Source organism: Rhinoderma darwinii, chromosome 1 (genome assembly GCF_050947455.1).
Source record: "Rhinoderma darwinii isolate aRhiDar2 chromosome 1, aRhiDar2.hap1, whole genome shotgun sequence".
NCBI classification, from domain to species: domain Eukaryota; kingdom Metazoa; phylum Chordata; class Amphibia; order Anura; family Rhinodermatidae; genus Rhinoderma; species Rhinoderma darwinii.
This window is the reverse complement of record NC_134687.1, coordinates 496471436-496493159: the sequence shown is the minus strand read 5'-3', so window position 1 is coordinate 496493159 and position 21724 is coordinate 496471436. Positions and strand designations below refer to the sequence as shown.

Below are 21724 nucleotides of genomic sequence, written 5' to 3'. Positions count from 1 at the left end.
CCTTCTCCCCCCAGTTAATTCTAGCCTGCTGCTGCTTTATTGTATCTGGCTGGTTATGAAAAACCCACGTCATTTAAAAAATAAAAAATAAAACAATTGGAAAGAACGATGTGGGGTTCCCCCCCCCCATTTTCATAACCAGCCAGATACAACGCAGCAGCAGCCCAGCATTACCAAGGTGGGCAGGGCCAATGTTGTTGGCCTTCCCTAGCCTAATAATACCAGCCTGCGGCTGCCCCAGTGCCCAGCCATCACTACAGATGGTCGGATACTGGTTTGTACCCGGCTCTTCCCAGTACCCCTGGTGGCGGTGGGTACCGGGGTAATAATGGGGGCTAGTGTTAGCCTCTGCACCGGCATAACATTATGCCCGCCTTAGTAATAGACACTGTCAATCAGCCAGCAGTCATTACTAAGGTGTTAATAATAAAGTTAAAAAAAATACAAGGACATAAATAATTTTTTCTATTGAAATAAAAAAAAAACACACAACCCTCATTAACCAGTTTTATTGAGAATAAAAAAAAACCTTTAAAAAGTAGTCCTCAAATCCGACGTAGTCCAACAACCGAACCTGTAAAATAACACAAACACAAAAATAATTAGTAACACATAAAGAAGCAAAACAACTATTGTTCTTACCTTTCCTGGGTCCAGCACTTAAGCCGCAATGTCAGCGAGCTGGGCCCTATATCTAATCCTACCATGTGTGATACTGTCTGCTGAGCCAATGTATCTTATCCTATCCAGAGCTATAGGGTCGTAGTGCTACAGATATGCTGTCACACACACACACACACACATATATATATGTATACACATATACACACACACACATATACACACACACATTTTCTTGGGGGAGACATATGTATTGGGGTTGTTTCCCCTGACATTTTAAGACCTTAGTGACGCCCCTGGCTGCTAGTGCTTCATCGTTGGATTACTTAGGAGACCCAGCGATGCAACTGCGGGCTGTCGGCCATGAGAAGTTTGCAGGGGGGGGCCCATTAAGAACTTTTGCATTGGGGCCCATGAGCCTTTAGCTACGCCCCTGCTTGATACAAAACATGAGACTCACCAAACTTCTGAAATTTTCTGTTTATTCACGGAAATACAGCATACGTTGCTTACATTGCAGGACATTTACACCGTGACGACCACAGATATTCTTGTTTTACCTTCATGCATTGTGAAATACTTAAAGGGGTATTTCCAGAAACAAGATTTATCACCTATCCACAGGATAGGACTTCCACGATCACTAAAACGGGGGACCTGAGCACCTTATTCCTTGTCACTGCCCCCTTGCAGTGGGCAGGAGCTTGAATGGAGCTGCGGACAAGCATGTGCCCTACTGCTCCATTCAATGTTTATGAGGCTGATGGAAACAGCCGAGCACAGTACTCGGCTGTCGTAGGGTAGCGACTGCTACCTTACGTCATTGTCCGCTAAGGGGATTTAAGCTTGGGGATCCATCCACAATAGTATGGGCAGCTATTTTATTGAAATCATAAATGGAAAATGTTACTTCTCTAAAAGATTTGTGCTCCCTGTATGTTACAGCATACTTTTCACATTGTAGCAGCTCTGTTATGTCCATGACAATTTTCAGTACTAGGAAATGTGTCAGCCGTATGTGTAATATATTATTCTACACAGGTGTCTAATGGAAGGTGTACACACAGGCATGTCAGCTAAGCCAGGGATAGAACTTGAAACTCCTGGGCCCCAATGCAATATCGGTAACAGTGCCCCCTACCTACCATGTACCATTTATATCACTCATGTCTTCCTATGAGGCAGAGGGATCTTTGGGCCCCCTCAGGTACCAGGACTCTGGTGCGACTGCTACCTCTGCACTTTCTATACTTACGCCCTTGAGCTAAGCTTCACCTAGAATAGGACAAATTTAGAAAATAGTCGATGCAACAGATTAATTTCAACTGTGCTATTATCAATGTATCATTATGACTGGAGTTTCTCACCATGTTTTCCAATCTCATACATCTATATTATATCCATGTTCTCTTAATAGGTGGGGGAATCAGAGGATAAAAACGACCATTTTTCCCGGCCGTTTTGCATCCGTTCCGGGCCGTGTTGGCGTTTTTAACGGCCGATTTTGACCCGTTTTGCATCCGTTTTTTTCCCTATCCGTTTTAAAATCGGATGAATTTCATTTGTAAATGTTTTGCCACACACTTCCCTCTGTAGATAATGCCACACACTGCCCTCTGTAGATACTGCCACAGCCCCCCTGTAGGTATTGCCACACAGACCCACTGTAGGTAGTGCCACACAGCCCCCTGTAGGTAGTGCCACACAGCCCTCTGTAGGTAGTGCTACACAGCCCCCTGTAGGTAATGCCACACAGCCCCCTGTAATGCCACACAGCCCCCTGTAGGTAGTGGCACCAGCCCCCTGTAGGTAGTGGCACACAGCCCCCTGTAGGTAGTGGCACACAGCCCCCTGTAGGTAATGCCACACAGCCCCCTATAGGTAATTCGCACTGTGAGGAGGAGAAGGAGAGAGAGCGACAGAAGACACGTGTTTCCCGGGCCGTCAAAAAATCGGTCGTGTGAATAGCCCCATTAGGGGACTATTGCTCCTACTGCGGCCGTGTGATAGCCGTTTTATGAACGGCCGTCACAAGGTCGGGAAAACCTGTAGTGTGAATAAGGTCTAAGACTCTATTCACACGACAGGGTCCGAGTGTCGGACGATAAAGACAGCCGTTTTGGTCATTTTTTCTGGGCCATTTTGCATCCGTTTTGTATCCGTTTCCACTCCGGGCCGTGTATCCGTTTTTAACAGCTGATTTTGAGCTGTTTTGCATCCGTTTTTTTCCCTGTCCGTTTTAAAAGCTGATGAATTTTATTTGTCCATTTTTTGCCACACACTACCCTCTGTAGATAATGCCACACACTGCCCTCTGTAGATACTGCCACAGCCCCCCTGTAGGTTGTGCCACACAGCCCCCTGTAGGTAGTGTCACACAGCCCCCTGTAGGTAATGCCACACAGCCCCCTGTAATGCCACACAGCCCCCTGTAGGTAGTGGCACACAGCCCCCTGTAGGTAGTGGCACCAGCCCCCTGTAGGTAGTGGCACACAGCCCCCAGTAGGTAATGCCACACAGCCCCCTATAGGTAATGTCACACAGCCCCCTCTAGGTAATGCCACACAGCCCCCCATAGGTAATGCCACACAGCCCCCTGTAGGTAATGCCACACCGCCCCCTGTAGGTAATGTCACATAGACCCCTGTAGGTTGTTCTACACAGCACCCTTTTACATAACACCCCCCCCCCAGAGTTCGCACCCCCTGACCTTTCTGTAGATAGCGCCACTGTAGGGGACCGTTCCAGGAGAAGTCCCTGACTTCACTGTCCATATATGGAAAGTGAAGTCAGGGACTTCTCCTAGAGTGGAAACACTGGCCACAGTGCCGGGGATTCCGCTTCAGAAGTCCCTGACATTACTGTGTCCATATATGAACAGTGAAGTCAGGGACTTCGCCTGGAGCGGAAACAGCCGCCGTAGCGCCGGTGATTCCACTTCAGAAGTCCCTGACGTCACTGTGTCCATATATGGACAGTGAAGTCAGGGACTTCTCCTGGAGCGGAAACACTGGCCATAGTGCCGGGGATTCTGTTTCAGAAGTCCCTGACGTCAATGTGTCCATATATGACCAGTAAAGTCAGGGACTTCTCCTGGAGCGGAATCCCCAATCCCCGGCCATAGCGTTGCCAAAGCCGTGGCCGGGGATTGGGGATTCCGCTCCTACAGGGAGCAAAAAAATACCCTCCTCCTCACATGCACTTCACACTGTGAGGAGGAGGAGAGAGTGAGCGACGGAAGACACGGCCGTCATTCGGAACACATTCAAGTGATGGCCGTGTATTACCCGGGCCCATAGTCTTCTATGGGGGCCGGGAGAACTGCATATCTCATTTTTGACGGCCCGATTTCCCTGGCCGTCCAAAAAATCGGTCGTGTGAATAGCCCCATTTGGGGTCTATTGTTCCTACTGCGGCTGTGCGATGGACGTTTTTTGAACGGCTGTCACACGGCCGGGAAACCCTGTCGTGTGAATAGGGCCTAATTACTCCCAGATCACCCTGAACTATAAGAAGGGCCCCGCCCCTTCACTCCTTGCCTGAGCATTGTTAGTAATTCCCATGTTAGTCTTTGCAAATGGTCCCTAAGGCCCCATGCACACGAACATGCTTTTGCGGCCGCAGTTCCCCCGAAAATCCACGGGAGAATTGCGGCCCCATTCATTCCTATGGGGCCATGCACACGACCGTGATTTTCACGGTCCGTGCATGGCCCCGGAGCCCTGACCGCAGAAAGAACGGGCAAGCCTTATTTCGGCCGTGTTCTGCGGTCCGGGCTCATTGAAAATAATGGCCGCGGCCATGGGCACGGCCCGCGATTTGCGGGCGGCTGGCGGCTGTCACTCCGTGGCCGGCCAACCCAGAAATCACGGCCGTGCACATGGCTATGGTCGTGTGCTTGAGGCCTTATGTTTACCCTGTTCCAGTGATCCCGTGCCCTGCTACCTCTACCCCATGCTGTATTATTGTTCCTGAGCCTGTTAGTGATTGTCATGTCCTGCTTCTCCTTTTGTCATCCGCCACATCTGGCGCAACCTACTGCACCTGTTGTCCTCTGCCACGTCTGGCGCATCCTACTGCACCTGCTATTTTCCGCCACGTCTGGTGCAACCTGCTGCACCTGCTGTCATCCGTCACGTCTGGCGCAACCTACTGCACCTGATGTCATTCGCCACATCTGGCGCAACCTGCTGCACCTACCTCCATCTGTGCTGAAGCCTCTGCCACTGTCTGGACTATTCAGGTACCCTTGTGCTGGACTTTGTATTGATCGGTGCTCTGTTGTTTGGCCAGCTGCCTCCCCGCTACAGCGGTGTGACCTAGTGTGTCCACACACCCACAGACCGTGATAGTAGTCATATCGCTCCAGGGCTCCCTTGCCTAAACATTGTTTGGGGGAAGATCTAGAGCAGGGGGGAACGTGCGGGCCGTATAAGACCCACAAGATAATTTGGTCTGGCCCGACCTTGCACAGACCGCGCTGCGGCCGTGTCATTCGCTGCTTGGCTCCGTCCACCCTACTCACTCACATTTAGGAGCAGGAGGATGGGGGACTGAGCCAAGTATGGCGGCAGCGGTCTGAGTGAGTTCGGTGCGGGCCGGTCCCAAAAGTGGACCAGTCCGGTCATCTGACCTGAGTCAACAGCTATGCTATTTTTTTCTTCATGGTCGGAAATCAGCCGGGACACAGAGAGGTAGAATGAGGTTTAGGGGGCCCCGTTCTAGAGATAGGTGCAGTTCCCAGAGGAGAGACCCACATTTATGACATATGCTGTGGATATGTCATAAATGTCCCTGATGGGAAAACCACTTTAAATAAATAAGTCGCAACAACTTATTGCTGCGAGCACTTCTTTTCAAAACTTGCCATTGCAAAGAGTTGACTGCGCTCCAGACTTACCGACTCAGTAGCAACATCATCAATACCGGCTAACATCACACGCCTCACCACAGAGAAGCAGTTCTTGCCATCACATTAGGGGTGAGTTAATTAAATGTTTGACCAAATATAACAGGCAAATTTTTAAGTTGATATCTTTGTATGGCCCGCGAATGATGTTATAAATATCCAAATAGCCCATGGCAGAAAATAGGTTCCCCATCCCTGATCTAGAGTATAGATGTGGTCATTGGATGTAACCAGCGTTGAGCTTTTAGGTATTTGAAATGACTATGTTGTTACGTTTTTCAGTTATACTGTATTAGCGCAATTCATGGTTATTTCTCTCAGAATATAAGGATCTTATTACCTTAATGCCAACACCCAAAGCAGCCGGTAAGACAAGATAAAATGTAATGCACAGTAGTTGGCAATTCAGTATTTTATTGTATGTCAAAAACAAATTCAGACATCCCATAATGTACAATCCTCCAGTATAGCAAAAAAAATAGATTATGAATAAAATTAAGTATGCTACTAGTATCTTACAAGGTGAAAATATACCCAGAATATTTCTTGAACTGACCAATTAAACAGAAATGTTTTTTATTTCAATTTTTTTCGTTTTTTTTCCCTGGATCTGTTAAATCCTATTATACTAAATTTATACAGACAAAAACAAGGGACATGTTTTCTTCTAGATAATGCATAATGTTAATCATAAAATATATTAAAATAGATTGAGCAACTCTAGGAATATACTACAGTGTGAGTAATAGTTTGCTACATTAGAAATCAAAAGAGAAACAGTTCATAAATATCAAGTCCAAATGTATGGGTTTATTCATAGAACATGCAGTACTAAATCACGGATCCAAAAGCCAACCCATCAATTACCACATCCATTCCTGGATTGGGCTTAGACTAGGCTTCTGCTGGGAAATTTCTGCAACTGAGAATCAATTTCATTAACTTGAATGGGGCTGTTTATTTAGTAGGTACATACATTTCGGCAAGTTCCATTCAAATAAATGGAAATGATATTCAGTCTCAGAAATTTCTGAAGCAAAATCTACCGCGTGTGAATCCACCCTTAGGTATGATCCCGCGGGTCAGATACGCTGTGTAAAAGTATGCAGTGTATCCAACCTAGAACATATAGGGAATTCCGACCAAAAAACAGCCCCAAATTGTGGTGCAGATTTTCGTCCGGAATCACCGCTGCAGAAAACAGAGACTAATCTGAAAAACAAAAAGCCAATCCTTATCCCCCTAGTGTTGCCATAGTGATGCCTCCCTCTGTTTTCCCGTGCAGTCCGGCCTAATGTAATGACGTTGCAGCCCATGTGATGGCTGCAGCCTGTGACTGGCTACACAGAGAACAGCCGGGAAGATAAGAAGCCGTCGCTATGTCAACGCTAGGGAAGTAAGTATAGACTTTTCTAAATTAATTTAAACAAAAAAGGTTGTTTATTTTTCAGATTTGCTATTTTTGCAGCGGAATCACAGCATTTCCGCTGCAAAAGTTCCAACATTTGCTATTTCCTGTGGGTTTTACCTCCCAATTGAATTGAATGGGGAAAATCTGCAATACAAGTGCAACGATTCTGCAGCATAAATTGATATGCTGCGAATTAAAAAAAACTTCACCGCAGGTCAATTTATGAATGTTTTTTCCAGCGGATTTCTTTCGCAGTGCGTCACTTAGATTTGTGAAAATCTCATCCACTTTGCTGCTACTGTAAATACTGCGGACTTTCAACACAGAATTCTGTTTGGAAATTCTGCTGCCTTTAGCTACATGGGAACCCAGTCTTAGGCCATGTTCACATGGCATATGTTCACGCTAATAAAATTATGAGACTAATTTCAAGACAAAACAGCTTCTGAATCCAGGAGCTTAAATGGGTTTCATTGGATTTTCCGCCATGGTGTCAGTTGTTTTGCCAGACAAAATAGCGTAGCATGCACTTTTTTGACCGGACATGTGATGGAGGCCCCTAACGGAGCCTCCAATGCAGATATGAACAAAGTCTGAACAAGTACACCTAGCATGTACCGTATATAAACCTTTAACAAAGCAGATTTATGAAACATTGATTGTGTTTCCCTGCAATCTAGCAAGTTATCTGTCCTATACTTGTCATATATTCAATGTTTACAAACAAAAATCAAATAATGAAAAAATTTGATTCTCTTTTACAATAGAATAATATAAATTTGATCGCAACTCTGCCATACAGTTACATAAACAATATATTTCCTTTTAAACCAGGACAATAAATTACCATCTGTATAACTAATACCAATAATGTAGGCGTTTGCCACTTTTTACACACTAGAAAGTGGAACCATATACAATGCATACATTTTTCACATTTTCTATCTAAATGTTTTATATATATATATATATATATATATATATATATATATATAGTTTGTAAAAATATAACTGCCTATTATAATTGAACGAGTTGTGTACTGTGTTGTAATGCTGTTGAAATATTTTACATTATTGTATAACTTCTTTCTGTTTCTTTATTATATTGCTCTTCCCTTTGTGCTATTTTAATACATACAAATTGCCATTTTTTTGTATCCCCTCTAAAAAGCACTTTTTCAAATATATTATTGTCTATGAAAGCTATCAGGGAAATTTCACATGACCAACTGAGAATGTAAAAGGATATAGGAATATTCCAGCTATAATTAAAGGGTTCCCAGAAAACATGTCTAGTCTATATATCATTTTTCTGGTATTACACAAAGCGGTTATTCACACTAACTGAATTAGTCATGAAGTGGATGATATTAAGATGAATGAAAGCACTCAGTATGGCACAGGGAGATGACCCTAACCGGATCTCAATATCCCAGGGGTGTAACCAGGGGGGCTGATATCAAAGAGGGCGCCAACAAGCCACTGTGCCTTGACCAGGGTATTTACATACCAAGCTAATGCAGCAAACTTAAAGGGGTTCTCATACCATTAAATATCATTGTATAGATAATAAAAAAAAATACAAAGTAAGAAGGGTCTATATTGTCAAAAGTCAGAGGGGGAAGGAGACAGATTCTGCTCAGAGCCCTTTCCCCAGCAGCACAGATTAGCAGCTGCACCAAGGATGACATGGAAGCAAAAAAATTATGAAAAATGTACTTATTTATGCTAGAAACACTGCAACTTACTTTAAAACAGCTGGTAACAGCATTTCAGGACTTTTGATAAGAAAATTACTCATGGGATAACCCCTTTGCCCCAGGTGAAGGAAAGCATAGCTGAGACTGTTAGCTATGTTGTGTTCAATGATCGAAAAACATCTCACCATTCAAAGTTAGTGAGACATATTCCTATCCCTGCTCACCAAAGCTTTCTATTGAACCTACTTGAATGGAAGAACAATATAATAAAGTCATAGATATTATAATAATGACATGAATTCCAAACCTGCATGACATTGTTCTAATCATGTGCAGCGTCTTATAAAGTCTGAATTACAGAAAACAATCATTAAACGTATAATTCTGTAAAATTATTTTTCGGAAGATGTTGCAAATAAAAATGTATTTGAACCTCTAAAGTCTAACACCATTTCGACACTTGACATTTAATGAAAATCAGCAGAGATATGTGGATGAATGTAATGGTTCCATATTTCATTGGTCCATGAAATGTAGAGAAATAAAGTGACAAGAGAAAACCTCAGTCCAAAGGAAACAAAGGAGATTCTTCATCAAAGATTTTAAAATAAATTGACAACGTTTCGATGTCCCAGCAAGGTTCTGTAATGTAATGATGAATCACATTTGCAGCATTATTTTTGCATCCTTCATAGACTGAAGAATAGAATGGCATCAACATATACTTGTAGGATGAATATGCGTCAAGAAGTATCCGGAAGCAATCATTGTTAATATGTTTAACATAACCATTCTACATGCATTTTCTCACAGGCACAGTTTTATCCTTGACTACGAGCCTTTCCCTGTAAGCCAGGCGATATCACCAGTTCTAGGAGAAAAGCAGATCAAAAAATATGATGTCATTGTTATATATAGACCTAGATGTTCAGTAAAATATATGGAAATGATCATTTATAGTCAATAATAACATGACTACACTGATATACACTAGACAGTTTGTTAACCCCTTAACACACCTTGATGTAAGTGCACGTCATGGTGCGGGGGTGAATGTATGGAGCGCGTTCAAGCGCTGAGCACGCTCCATACCCTGCGGGTGTCAGCTGTGGATTACTAAATCTCAGTCTCACACTGCAGTAAATATTGGCCGAAATGACCGTGCATAAATTGACCTGCATTGCGGTTGCTTCAACCACAGATGGTCAGCAAAATTCTGCGGATACGCAACTCTTCTGTTGCGGTTTTACCCATTGAATTTAATGGGGTGCTTAAACCCGCAAAAAAGCAGTGTGTGTTTTGTGATATTTTTGGCGGAATCACAGCAATGCGCCGCAAAAATCGCAAGTACGAGAAAAAAATAATTATATATACTTACCCAGAGTTGCCTGCTTTGCCAGTCCGGCCTCCCTGGATGACGTTGTGGGCCACAACAGCCATTCACAGGTTGCAGCGTCACATGGCCTGCAACATCATCCCAGGAGGCCGGACTACACGCCGAGAAGTGGGAGGGGGTAAGTATGAAAAAAAAAAAATTTCCGCCGGAACAACACACCACAATGTAATGGCATTTTCCGGACAGCATTCCCTGCGGTGTTCAGGGCTGATACACTGCGCAGCCTAACGCAGTGTATCAGCACTGAATACGTTGTGTGTGTTCCTACCCTTTGGTCAATTTATGCTGCGTTTTCGTTGATTTTCTGTTGAATTCAATGGGGATGCAAAACCCGCAACAGAATGCCAAGAGTTGCAACTTTTACGGTGGAGCCGCAGCGGAAAAACCCACAGCGTAAACGTTAATAAATTGATTAACGTTTACGCTGTGGGTTTTTCCGCAGCGTGGGCATGATATTTTCAAAATCTCATGCTACTGTAAATGCTGCGGAATTTCCGCACACAATTCCGTTGCGGAAATTTGCAGCATTTACGCTACGTGGGAACCCGGCCTTAGTGAGTTATCTGCCTGTATATGGCAGCCCATGCACCAGCAAGGTCATAATAAAGCACAGACAAGCAAAAAAATGTCATTCTCTAATAACTTACTTGCAGTGACGAACAAACATCCTTTACAGATGGAAGCATTAAAAGAGACATCATCATTACTAATCGCATTTTACAAATAAGCTTTGATTAAAACCTAAATTATGGATTCGCCAGTGTTGTTTCTGTTGTGGTTTTACTGTATTTATTGCTGTGTTTTTTTATGGGTTTTTTTTGTAAACAAAAGAATGATTATATCATATTCTACTATCAGTTTAACAAAAACATTGTGAATAGAAAACTGCAACAAAAACAGTGATGTGTGAGGTGTAATTGCAGATAACTTTTTCATCTTATTCCACTTTTCCACACAATATCACACAAGAGGCCTCATGCCCACTTCCGTTTTTTTTTTGTCAGGGTGCTATCCGTTGACACATTCATTTCAATGGGGCCATGCACACTTCCGTTGTTTTAACGGAACCGTGCGGCCGTTCCTTTAAAAGTAGGGCAGGTCCTACTCCTGCCCATTTTTGACGGAACAGTATCAGCCTTTTCATTGAATTTGGCCCGTGAAACAACGGACTGCACACGGAATCCATCCGTGTGTGGTCCATGATTCACGGAACCGTTATTAGCAGCCGTTCAACGGTCGACGGAAGTGTGCATGAGGCCTAAAATAAGTCCTAGATGCTGAGATATGGTGGTCAGTGGTGGTGACTCTGCAGAGTACAAATATGTTTCTTCATTCTACAAAATGACAATTTTGGCAGTGTGAGGACCCATCTGAGCTGGTTTTACCCCCATAAGTGTGAGATGACAAGGGAAGGAGAGTGGAATACTGAGATTAAAGGGCTTATCCTATCTGAACAAGTTCTTTCTATATGCCATATTAGGTACGTGGATGTCCTCGCTCTATACCCCTCGTTTTGCACCAATATCTACTGTGGCTCATAAAGTGTTTCATGTTCTGGCAGAGTTGACACGGCCACGAACTACATGACCACCCCATTTATGTGAAGTGGCCTCTGTAGAGAGCTTTCCTAGTAACAACATCCTATCGCCAGGAGTTAGAGAGGTTGGACCGGCAACGATTCCTTGAAGGGAATGTCCAGAAGGGACAACTCTTTTAACTGAAATTATCTCTGCAATAATATTCTGCAAACTGAAACACAAGAAACATCATAAAGAAGCACGCGTATTGGTTATGGCTAATTGTATGTAAAAAAAATTATATATTTTATGACAATATTTCTAAAATACTAAGAAATTATATTTTGCCTTTTAATTTATTGACATGTTTAAAACATTCATGCAGAAAAAAAGATTCATTGCGTATATATATATATATATAATATATATATAAAAAACCATAGAACAAAGTAACGGCACCAGGACTTCAGAGTAAGGTTCTCTGTTGAACCGAAACGTCGCTCACTTGAGGTGAATAAATCCACCCTATTTCATCTACTCTGAAGTCCTGGTGCCTGTATATATATATATTTGGACTGGAGTATATGTTGCTGTCTCACCTCAGCATAATTTCGCACATTCCTAATACCCATATATTTCTACCAAATTTTTGTATGTTTCATATTTGTACAAATCTTATACGTGCATATAATTGATTTTCAATTATTCGCATTTGTAGAAAGGTTAAGCAATGTACAGACTTCAACTTAACAAAGTCATGGGACACTCAAGATACATACGTACGTGTAGGCCTCAATTTAGCAAAATTTGACCGGTTGGTCATAGTAACCAGTCAGAGCTCAGTTTTCATTTCTTAAATTGGTCTGTAAAAATGAAAGTTTCACTGTGATTGGTTGCTATGGGCAACGAGGCCTGTATTTCTGTCAATCAGTTTTGATAAATGAGAGGCAGTGTTCTCCTCCCAGTAGGGCATGACAACATTTATCCGGTTAAGAGCATGCCCAGACGTGGCGTATTTCTTCCGTAACTGTCCGCATCAATGCCGCACAGAATCTGCGTTGCAGATTCTGTTGCGGCTCTGCCCAAAATGGGCATTAAATTGATGCGGACTAGCCGTTGCGTATTCAGGTGAAAGTACTTCCCTTCTCTCTATCAGTGCAGGATAGAGAGAAGGGACAGCACTTTCCCTAGTGAAAGTAAAAGAATTTCATACTTATCGGCCGTTGTCTTGGTGACGCGTCCCTCTTTCGCCATCCAGCCCGACCTCCCTGGATGACGCAGCAGTCCATGTGACCGCTGCAGCCTGTGATTGGCTGCAGCCGTCACTTAGACTGAAACGTCATCCTGGGAAGCCGGACTGGAGGAAGAAGCAGGGCGTTATCGGTAAGTATGAACTTCTATTTTTTTTACAGGTTGATGTATATTGTGATCGGAAGTCACTGTCCAGGGTGCAGAAACAGTTACTGCCGATCGCTTAACTCTTTCAGCACCCTGGACAGTGACTATTTACTCACGTCGCCTAGCAACGCTCCCGTAATTACGGGTGCACACAGGTAGTCACCCGTAATTATGGGTACACACACGTAGTCACCCGTAATTATGGGTGCACACACGTAGTCATCCGTAATTACGGGAGCCCCATTGACTTCCTCAGTCTGGCTGTAGACCTAGAAATACATAGGTCCAGCCAGAATGAAGAAATGTCATGTTAGTAAAACCAATACGCTCGGCTCCGCAGCACACATAACATCTACATAACATCTGCGGACTTCATTGCGGAATTTTGAATCTCCATTGGTCAATGGAGAAATTCCGCAATGAGTCCGCAACCAGTCCACCACCCGTCCGCAACAACCATTGTATGCTGCGGACACCAAATTCCGCACCGCAGCCTATGCTCCGCAGCGGAATTGTCCGCAACCTGCAAACGAACCCTACTAAAAAGCTGTGGAAGGCAATGGAGAAACGGGTCCGCTGCGGATATCCGCTGCGGATATCCGCTGCGGAGTGTCCGCAGCGGAATTCCAGAGCAATTCCACCACGTCTGGCCATGCCCTAAAAAAGTAACTCTCCTCTGATGCAGCCAATGTTATTCATGTTCATACCTCCCAATATTTGAAACCCCGTTTGTGGGACTTTTAAAGGCCTGCCTCCAATCACAGAAACACATATGGTACACAATTGCACAGACCCATTTTTCGTGATAATCCCGCAACAGTTGGGAGGTATGCATGTATATATTCTATGGTATGGATGATAAAATACTAAGATCTCAAGGTTTTGTTGCTTGCAAGCTCATATAGGAAGGGCTCCTACCTAATGTGTCTTGTAAACACGGTTTAATTGTTAACTTATTAGGAAAAAACAGCAATTCCGCCATTGTTTGCACCTTTAACCGTGCGGCATAAATACCTTTATTCTATGTGTTAGTATGATTGTGGCGATACCAAATATGTATCTTTTTTTTATATATATTTTTTTTATGTTTTACTACTTTTGCACAATAATAGCACATTTCATGGAAAAAAAATAGATTTTATGTCCACACATTCCAAGAGCCATCATTTTTTTTTTTTTTTGTCAATATAGCCGTATTTGGGCTGTATTGTGCAGGACGAGGCATAATTTTAAATAGAACATTTTAGTTTACATATAAATTATTGATTAATCTGTATTTATTTGTTTATTTTTTTGGGTGGGGAATAGACAAAAAAAAAGCAATTCCAAAGTTTTTTTCCTACAAAGGTTCTTTTTTACGTTGTGCGCCGTATGATTGGCGGGGGGGAACATTTTTTTTTGGCGTGGGTATTTTATGTGTATATATTATTAAAACATTTTTGCACTTGACTTTACTATTTTTTTTATTACTATGGTCTGTCCCTCAAAGGTCAAAAAAGACCTTTGGGGAACTTTATATATATATTTTTCTTTCTTTTACACCACGTTTTTCCACTGGAGCTGCACAGCAGCCCCAGTTACAGGGGAAATCAGCTCTCTCATAGTGACGATTGTCACTAATAGGGCTGTGCTGGGTCTAGTTAGACCCAGCAGCAGTCTGTCAGTAACGGCACCCGGCGATCATGTGACCAGTCACATGATCACCGGGAGGAATAGCTACAGCGGCGCTGCTGCTGTCTCTATTCCTATACACAGCGCTCATTGAGCGCTGTGTAAAAAGACATCGGAGAGGACAGAAGCAGCTAAAGCTGCTTCCATCTTCTCCTCAGGGTCTCCGGCAGTCACTGATAGCCAGAGACCCGACATTCAGCTGCCCGATCGCTCGGGCAGCAAGTTAAAACCCGAGCCGTAAAAAGTCTATGGCTCGGGTTTTAAGGACCCTGACTGCTGGCCGTAAAAATACAACCAGCGGTCGGGATCCAGTTAATAGACTTTATTTAACTAAATTTAAATATTTTTTTAGCCCCACTAGGAGACTTCACAATGCGATCCTATAATCGCTTCTATAAGACTTCGGTATACTTAGTATGCCAAAGAATTATTGCCTGTCAGTTAAAATCGACAGGAAATCTATTAAGCCGTGTCAAAGGAATATAGCCATGGCAGGCCTGGGGGCCTTTGTTAGTCCAAACTCTCCTTCTAGCAACCTAGATGCCGCGGTCGCTTTTGACCAATGAAATCTAAGGGGTTAAACGGCAGAATGGATTGGATTTATCACTGGGATGTCGTTGCAGCAGGATGTTGGCTGTGTATTACAGCAGGCACCTGCTGCAGATGGTGCAGGCATAGCTCGTGGTACGTCCATTTGTGGGAAGGTTAATGCTGTGCTATGTAAATCACAACGAAAGTTGATGGTGCTATATAAATAATAATAATAATGATGCCAACGTACGGGTCATTTCTCTGATTTTGTAGCCGGAAATAAAAAATTGCAGCATTACTCTGATTGGTTGATACAGGTAAAAGGTTTAAATTTTGCCCCAGTGTTTAGATAATCCCCAGTGTTCATGCTATTATTACCAACTGGTTACCAACTCTACTGGTTTACTGACTTTTTATTTTTCATTGGAACACCAACATTGTTTCCAGAAATAACTACTTACTCCACATCACGCTTGCGTATAGATTTTCCAGATGACATGACTTCTGCTACCTTGGAAACTATAGGGTCATAATTCATACTGGCAACTGCAATGACTTCCTCATTCCTAGAATATACAGAAAAAGTACAATCCACCTTTAGTATGTGCATGTTATCTTCAATATGTTAATGAACTAATAATGAATGCAAATATTGTGCCTTTTACATAATTGTGTTTTTTACACTTACAAAAAAGGAAACAAATAATCTCAGAGTACTTGGAAGTAATGGCGAAGTGATGGCCAAAAATAAAATTGCAACCCTCAATGAAGTCTTCACCTGGCCAAGGAAAAATATTTGCCCCTTTTCCTCCTCGTTTTACTATCTTCATTATAGCCATTCAGTAAACCAACGTAATGCTGGTTGTTAGATAGATAGATAGATAGATAGATAGATAGATAGATAGATAGATAGATAGATAGATAGATAGATAGATAGATAGATAGATAGATAGATAGATAGATGATAGATAGATAGATAGATAGATAGATAGATAGATAGATAGATAGATAGATAGATAGATAGATAGATAGATAGATAGATAGATATGAGATAGATAGGCTGATAGAATAGATAGATAGATAGATAGATAGATAGATAGATAGATAGATAGATAGATAGATAGATAGATAGATAGATAGATAGATAGATAGATAGATAGATAGATAGATAGAATAGTGTCATATATTAGAGAAGGAGATCCCATATAAGACAGAAAAGCGGTCACTGTTTTTCCCCACAAAAATGAAGGATGTTCTTGCACTCGACTGGTCTCCATAACAGCTGCTATGGCTAGTATGCCTATAGTTACGCCCATGGTGTTAGTGATTTAAACTTCTTGGGGACATTCTTTTATATAATTTCTATATAATATTCATTTTAACTTAAACTACAAAGACTGGCTAGAAGATTTAGGGAGGATTTGTAAATAATTTCAAATTCTTAGCCCAATACAATTTAAATTTTTCAGTAAAATTATATAATATAATTGAAAAAAATCTATAATTTTTTTTTAATGCGCAAAAACTGTTCAACAGATATTCAATAGAATTTGTTTTAGCCATTTACTTTGAAAGCAGGACCTTGATAACACTAATCACACATTGTTTTGTTGTCTTCATGTCTTCCTCCTGGGTTACAATCCTAATGATCATTTCTAAACTTTTTTTGTGATAAATGAATAGAATATCAGTGTCTCCATGACCAGCTTAAGTGATATATTTGTGCATGTTTAAGGTTTGAGCCATATATTTTTTTTTCTATAGAGCTTGCCCAAATTTATCTGTATAAATAAAAGGCTAACTAATAAAGGCGTTGTCTCATGAAGATAACCCCTGGCCATCTGCTCTGTCCATATGTCCTGCTCTGGTGGATTCCTACCATATGAAAGGGGTTGTCTATTGTGAGACAACACCTTTAAGCCATGTTGCACATCCAGAATGTCAAGCAGGCTCCTACTTTCTTTTCTTTGTACGGAATAAACAAAATATTAACATCCAGAATATAATAAATAAGAATAGTAAATAAGTAAAATATTAACCCAGTATTGTGATAGATTCTATTATACTGCATGAAAAATGCCTGAGGTATGCCTTGTTTATCGATTTATTTTGTATTTATTTGAGTTAAAAATATTTTGACAAATATATATTTGACATTTTTTTGTAATAACATTATTCAAAATCATTACATTATTATGTAGATTACATTATTATGTATCATTACAGTATTATGTACTATTACAATAAATGCAGTAACGTGGTAATGTTATATAAACAATATTTTCTTACAAGACTTACCAAGAAGCAAATCTGTCCATTGTTTACATGTCTTTTATTCATCATGCATATTTTCTAGCAGAGATTCTCGCTTTCTTAAACATTTTTTTTTGTGAATCATGGAAAAGCAGCAAAATACTGATTTGTATCATATTGTTCACAAAGTAGTATAGTTTAAAATTCATTTTCAATTACGGTATTTATGGATTGCTATAAATTTAGTCCCAGATGATTCAGACTGACTAATCGCTTTGAATTATATGTGAATCGTTTTACTATAGTCTATAAAATACAGCAATTAAATGTGTATCATGCAAAACTGAGGGAATATGTCCTACTTGATGTGACATTCTGTTACTTTCATGTCCCCAGGATTGGCAAATTTGTGATGGTTACAGACAGAACATCAGAAAGAAATTCCATATAGTTTGAAATGTAGATCACACCAGCTTAGACTGAACAACAGAGTTACCAACTGACAAACACATGAAGAAATTTGCCACATCTACATTGATACAAACACAGCAAAAAGCCCTGATGAACTACATTCAATTCACAATATGGCGGTGGTTTAAAGCCTGGTGACTAAAAGAAGCAGAGAGCTTGGTTAAAATTGCAGGATTACAGCATTCAGTCAGATATTTTGTGACAGACACAAGGTCTCCACCACAAGCTTGTTTCCCATAGGTGAACACTAAAATGGCATTGCAGTTAGAGTATCCTACAATTTTACCAGAACTCATGTGCAACCAAATGTCACCCTGCCATGGACTTTTAAGTTAATCTCCACTCAAAAATCAAGAACCACTGCACTTTATCCCAATCTGAGCCTTGATCTCTTAAAGAAGACCTGTCACTAGGTCATATAATTTGAACTCATTAACTGACCTGAATAGTGCTGTCTTCCTGAGTCCAGCTGTTTTGTTTTTTTTCCTGCACCCTCTTGTTCCAGAAATATGGCCCACTGTTGTCTTGGCTCCCTATATGCTAATTTGCTGTAGTAAGACAATGGGGTGGAGCTAGCTTCCCTGCCTCTGATGCTGACCAATCAGCATGAAGCAGCTTGAGGATAGTTCACGCCCTGTTGGCTAACTACAGTAAATTAGCATAGAGGGAGCCAATACAACAGTAGGCCATATCTCTGGAACGGAAGGGTCCAGGAAAAAAACAGAAAAACAGCGCTGGAATCAAGGAGACAGCGCTATTCAGGTTAGATAACCAGTTCAACTTATATGACCTAGTGATTGGTCCTCTTTAAGACTTGCTGGTGCTCTCTGAGAACTGGATTGGAAAACACTGCCTTAAACCTCTGGGACCCGCACCAATCTTGAAATCCTGCATTAGAGCTGAATCCCCTTCAAAGTTTTTCCGTGTACAGCGGTGCATGCGCAAACCGGTTAAGCAGGGTACTGCAGCATGGCCCTGTTCACATTCTCAGAATCAGTGGGGTCAGAGAGTGATGGCATATCCTAACAATATCCCATCACTTTTCGTTATGCCATACTCACAGACGTCCAGGAAGATTGGATCTTTGCTGCTGTTTAAAGAGTCCTCAATACAGAGCAGCTTTAGCTGTGCCTGTATATACAGAACAGACTTTAGGGAGCAAAGTGGTCATAGGTCACCATTGAATTTCTTTCCATAACAAAATAGCAGACCTGCATGTTTAAGACGGCAGATTTGATTTTCTTGAACATGCACTAATGCCACTAATTTTGATTGTTAAGGCTCCAAATTCACCATTGACCACTTGTTCTTCAGTTTACTGACACATGGACAAATAAAGCAGCTTTCACAATTCATGAGAGAATGATTTAGACAACGGTAGGATATTTAGCTTGAATGGGTATTCCCATGTCGGACATTATAGCATATCTACAGGCTATGCCATAAAGGTACAACAGGTGCAGGTTCCACCTCTCTAGAACGGGGCCCTCTAACCTCCGTCCTACCGTCTTATGCTGTCGCAGGGCTTCGACTACTGAGTTAAGAGGTGACCGGTTTTTCCAGAAATAATTGAGCTCGTTTTGTATCCGGAACTCCCATAGAAGTGAATGGGGGTTACGGGAAAAGAGGAGCACAGCTCCTCATAGCTCTCTGTGCTATGCTGTTACCCTAACTTCCATTCCCTCCTATGGGAGTTATAGAAATAGGTTAAAATGCGACTTGGCTGTTTCCGGAAAACCCAGCCACTTCGTAACTCAGGGGCTGGAACCTAGCGACAGAAGGGAGGATAGGGGTCAGGCAGCCCCATTCTAGAGATAGGTGTGGGTCCCAAAGGTTGAACCCGCATTTATCGTACATTTATGGCATATCCTGTGGATATGCCATAAATGTCCAAGATGGGAATACCTCTTTAACTACAATCATACTTAACTTTTCAGAGTGGAGCAATAAATTAAATGCAACAATTACAATTTTTCAGATTCGTCATTGGGAAGATAAATATATTCGATTGGTAGATAATTTTTCTTCCAGAATAGTTAATTTATAATATTTGTTTCCAAACTCAGTGTTTAATATACCATTGGTCAACATTTGTTATTATTATTATTATTATTATTGTTTGTTATTTAGATAGTGTCAATATGGCGCAGTACACAAAATGCTCTCACATCAGTCATACATGAATTACATATACTGTAGCTATATCATTCAAATTAATATACAGGGTGGGCCATTTATATGGATACACCTAAATAAAATGGGAATTGTTGGTGATATTAACTTCCTGTTTGTGGCACATTAGTATATGGGAGGGGGGAAACTTTTCAAGCTGGGTGTTGACCATGGCGGTCATTTTGAAGTCGGCCATTTTGTATCCAACTTTAGTTTTTTCAATGGGAAGAGGGTCATGTGACACATCAAACTTATCGAGAATTTCACAAGAAAAACAATGGTGTGCTTGGTTTTAACGTTACTTTATTCTTTCATGAGTTATTTACAAGTTTCTGACCACTTATAAAATGTGTTCAAAGTGTTGCCCATTGTCTTGGATTGACAATGCAACCCTCTTCTCCCACTCTTCACACACTGATAGCAACACCGCAGAAGAAATGCTAGCACAGGCTTCCAGTATCCGTAGTTTCAGTTGCTGCACATCTCGTATCTTCACAGCATAGACAATTGCCTTCAGATGACCCCAAAGATAAAAGTCTAAGGGGGTCAGATCGGGAGACCTAGGGGGCCATTCAACTGACCCACGACGACCAATCCACTTTCCAGGAAACTGTTCATCTAGGAATGCTCGGACCTGACAGCCATAATGTGGTGGTGCACCATAAATAACTCATGAAAGAATAAAGTAACGTTAAAACCAAGCACACCATTGTTTTTCTTGTGAAATTCTCGATAAGTTTGATGTGTCACATGACCCTCTTCCCATTGAAAAAACTAAAGTTGGATACAAAATGTCCGACTTCAAAATGGCCGCCATGGTCAACACCCAGCTTGAAAAGTTTCCCCCCTCCCATATACTAATGTGCCACAAACAGGAAGTTAATATCACCAACCATTCCCATTTTATTTAGGTGTATCCATATAAATGGCCCACCCTGTACATATTCTTTGTAGTACAATTCAAATATTAAATATAACCAGTTTGCAATACTACAGACAAAGGTATCTAATGTATCTGCATAAAGGTAAGTTCACAATAAATTAGATTGTGCAGCTGAGACATTCGTATTCTGCTGCTAACTGTAACAGCTCTTGCACGCGACCAAGATCAGGTCGTGAAAAACGGTCCGTGTGTCGGCAGGATTTCCCGGCTCGACCACGGTACAGGTGAACGGGACTCCTGACATCATAGACATTTTATGATGCTAGAAGTCCCTGCCTCCCCACAGAGCTGCTGTTCCGAACTGAACAAAATGACACAGTATGGAACAGCAGTTCCATGGGAAGGCAGGGACTCCTAGCATTATAAAATGTCTATTATGCCAGGAGGCCCGTTCACCCGTACCGTGGTCAGGCCGGAAAATCCGTTCGGCACGGGCCGTTTTTCACGGCTCGATCTTGGTCGTGTGCAAGAGTTGTAAAAGTCTTTGCCTTAGTGCCTTATTATAAGTCCATGGCTTCGGGGCAGTTTAAAGACAATCTCTCATGCTTTAACTAGTGCCATAATAAGGTCTGACTATGTAGCCATGAAAAGACACTTAGTTATAAATTATGGGAAAATCTAGCTTTTTTGAAGCGGTCTAGCAAATAAATCATACCAACAATATATGTGTTGACTCAAAAAACATTTGCTACTATCTTTATTACAAAACCAAGGACTGTTTTTTGGCATGT

At 41.7% G+C, this 21724-nt stretch overlaps 1 protein-coding gene across 2 annotated transcripts in view; it reads right to left on the bottom strand.

The window, feature by feature from the left end:
- Positions 1 to 7959: 7959 nt before the first annotated feature.
- Positions 7960 to 21724, bottom strand: part of AIFM3 (AIF family member 3) — an 86317-nt gene continuing 72552 nt past the window's right edge. The window contains exons 19-21 of one of the 2 annotated variants that reach the window (XM_075835730.1): positions 15616 to 15720; positions 10685 to 10705; positions 7960 to 9512 (exon numbers count right to left, since the gene is read on the bottom strand). In XM_075835730.1, coding sequence (XP_075691845.1) covers positions 9473 to 9512; positions 10685 to 10705; positions 15616 to 15720 — 166 coding nt within the window. In that variant the 3' untranslated portion in view covers positions 7960 to 9472. The remainder of the gene's footprint in view (positions 9513 to 10684; positions 10706 to 15615; positions 15721 to 21724) is intronic. The other variant, XM_075835739.1, reaches the window with a different exon arrangement.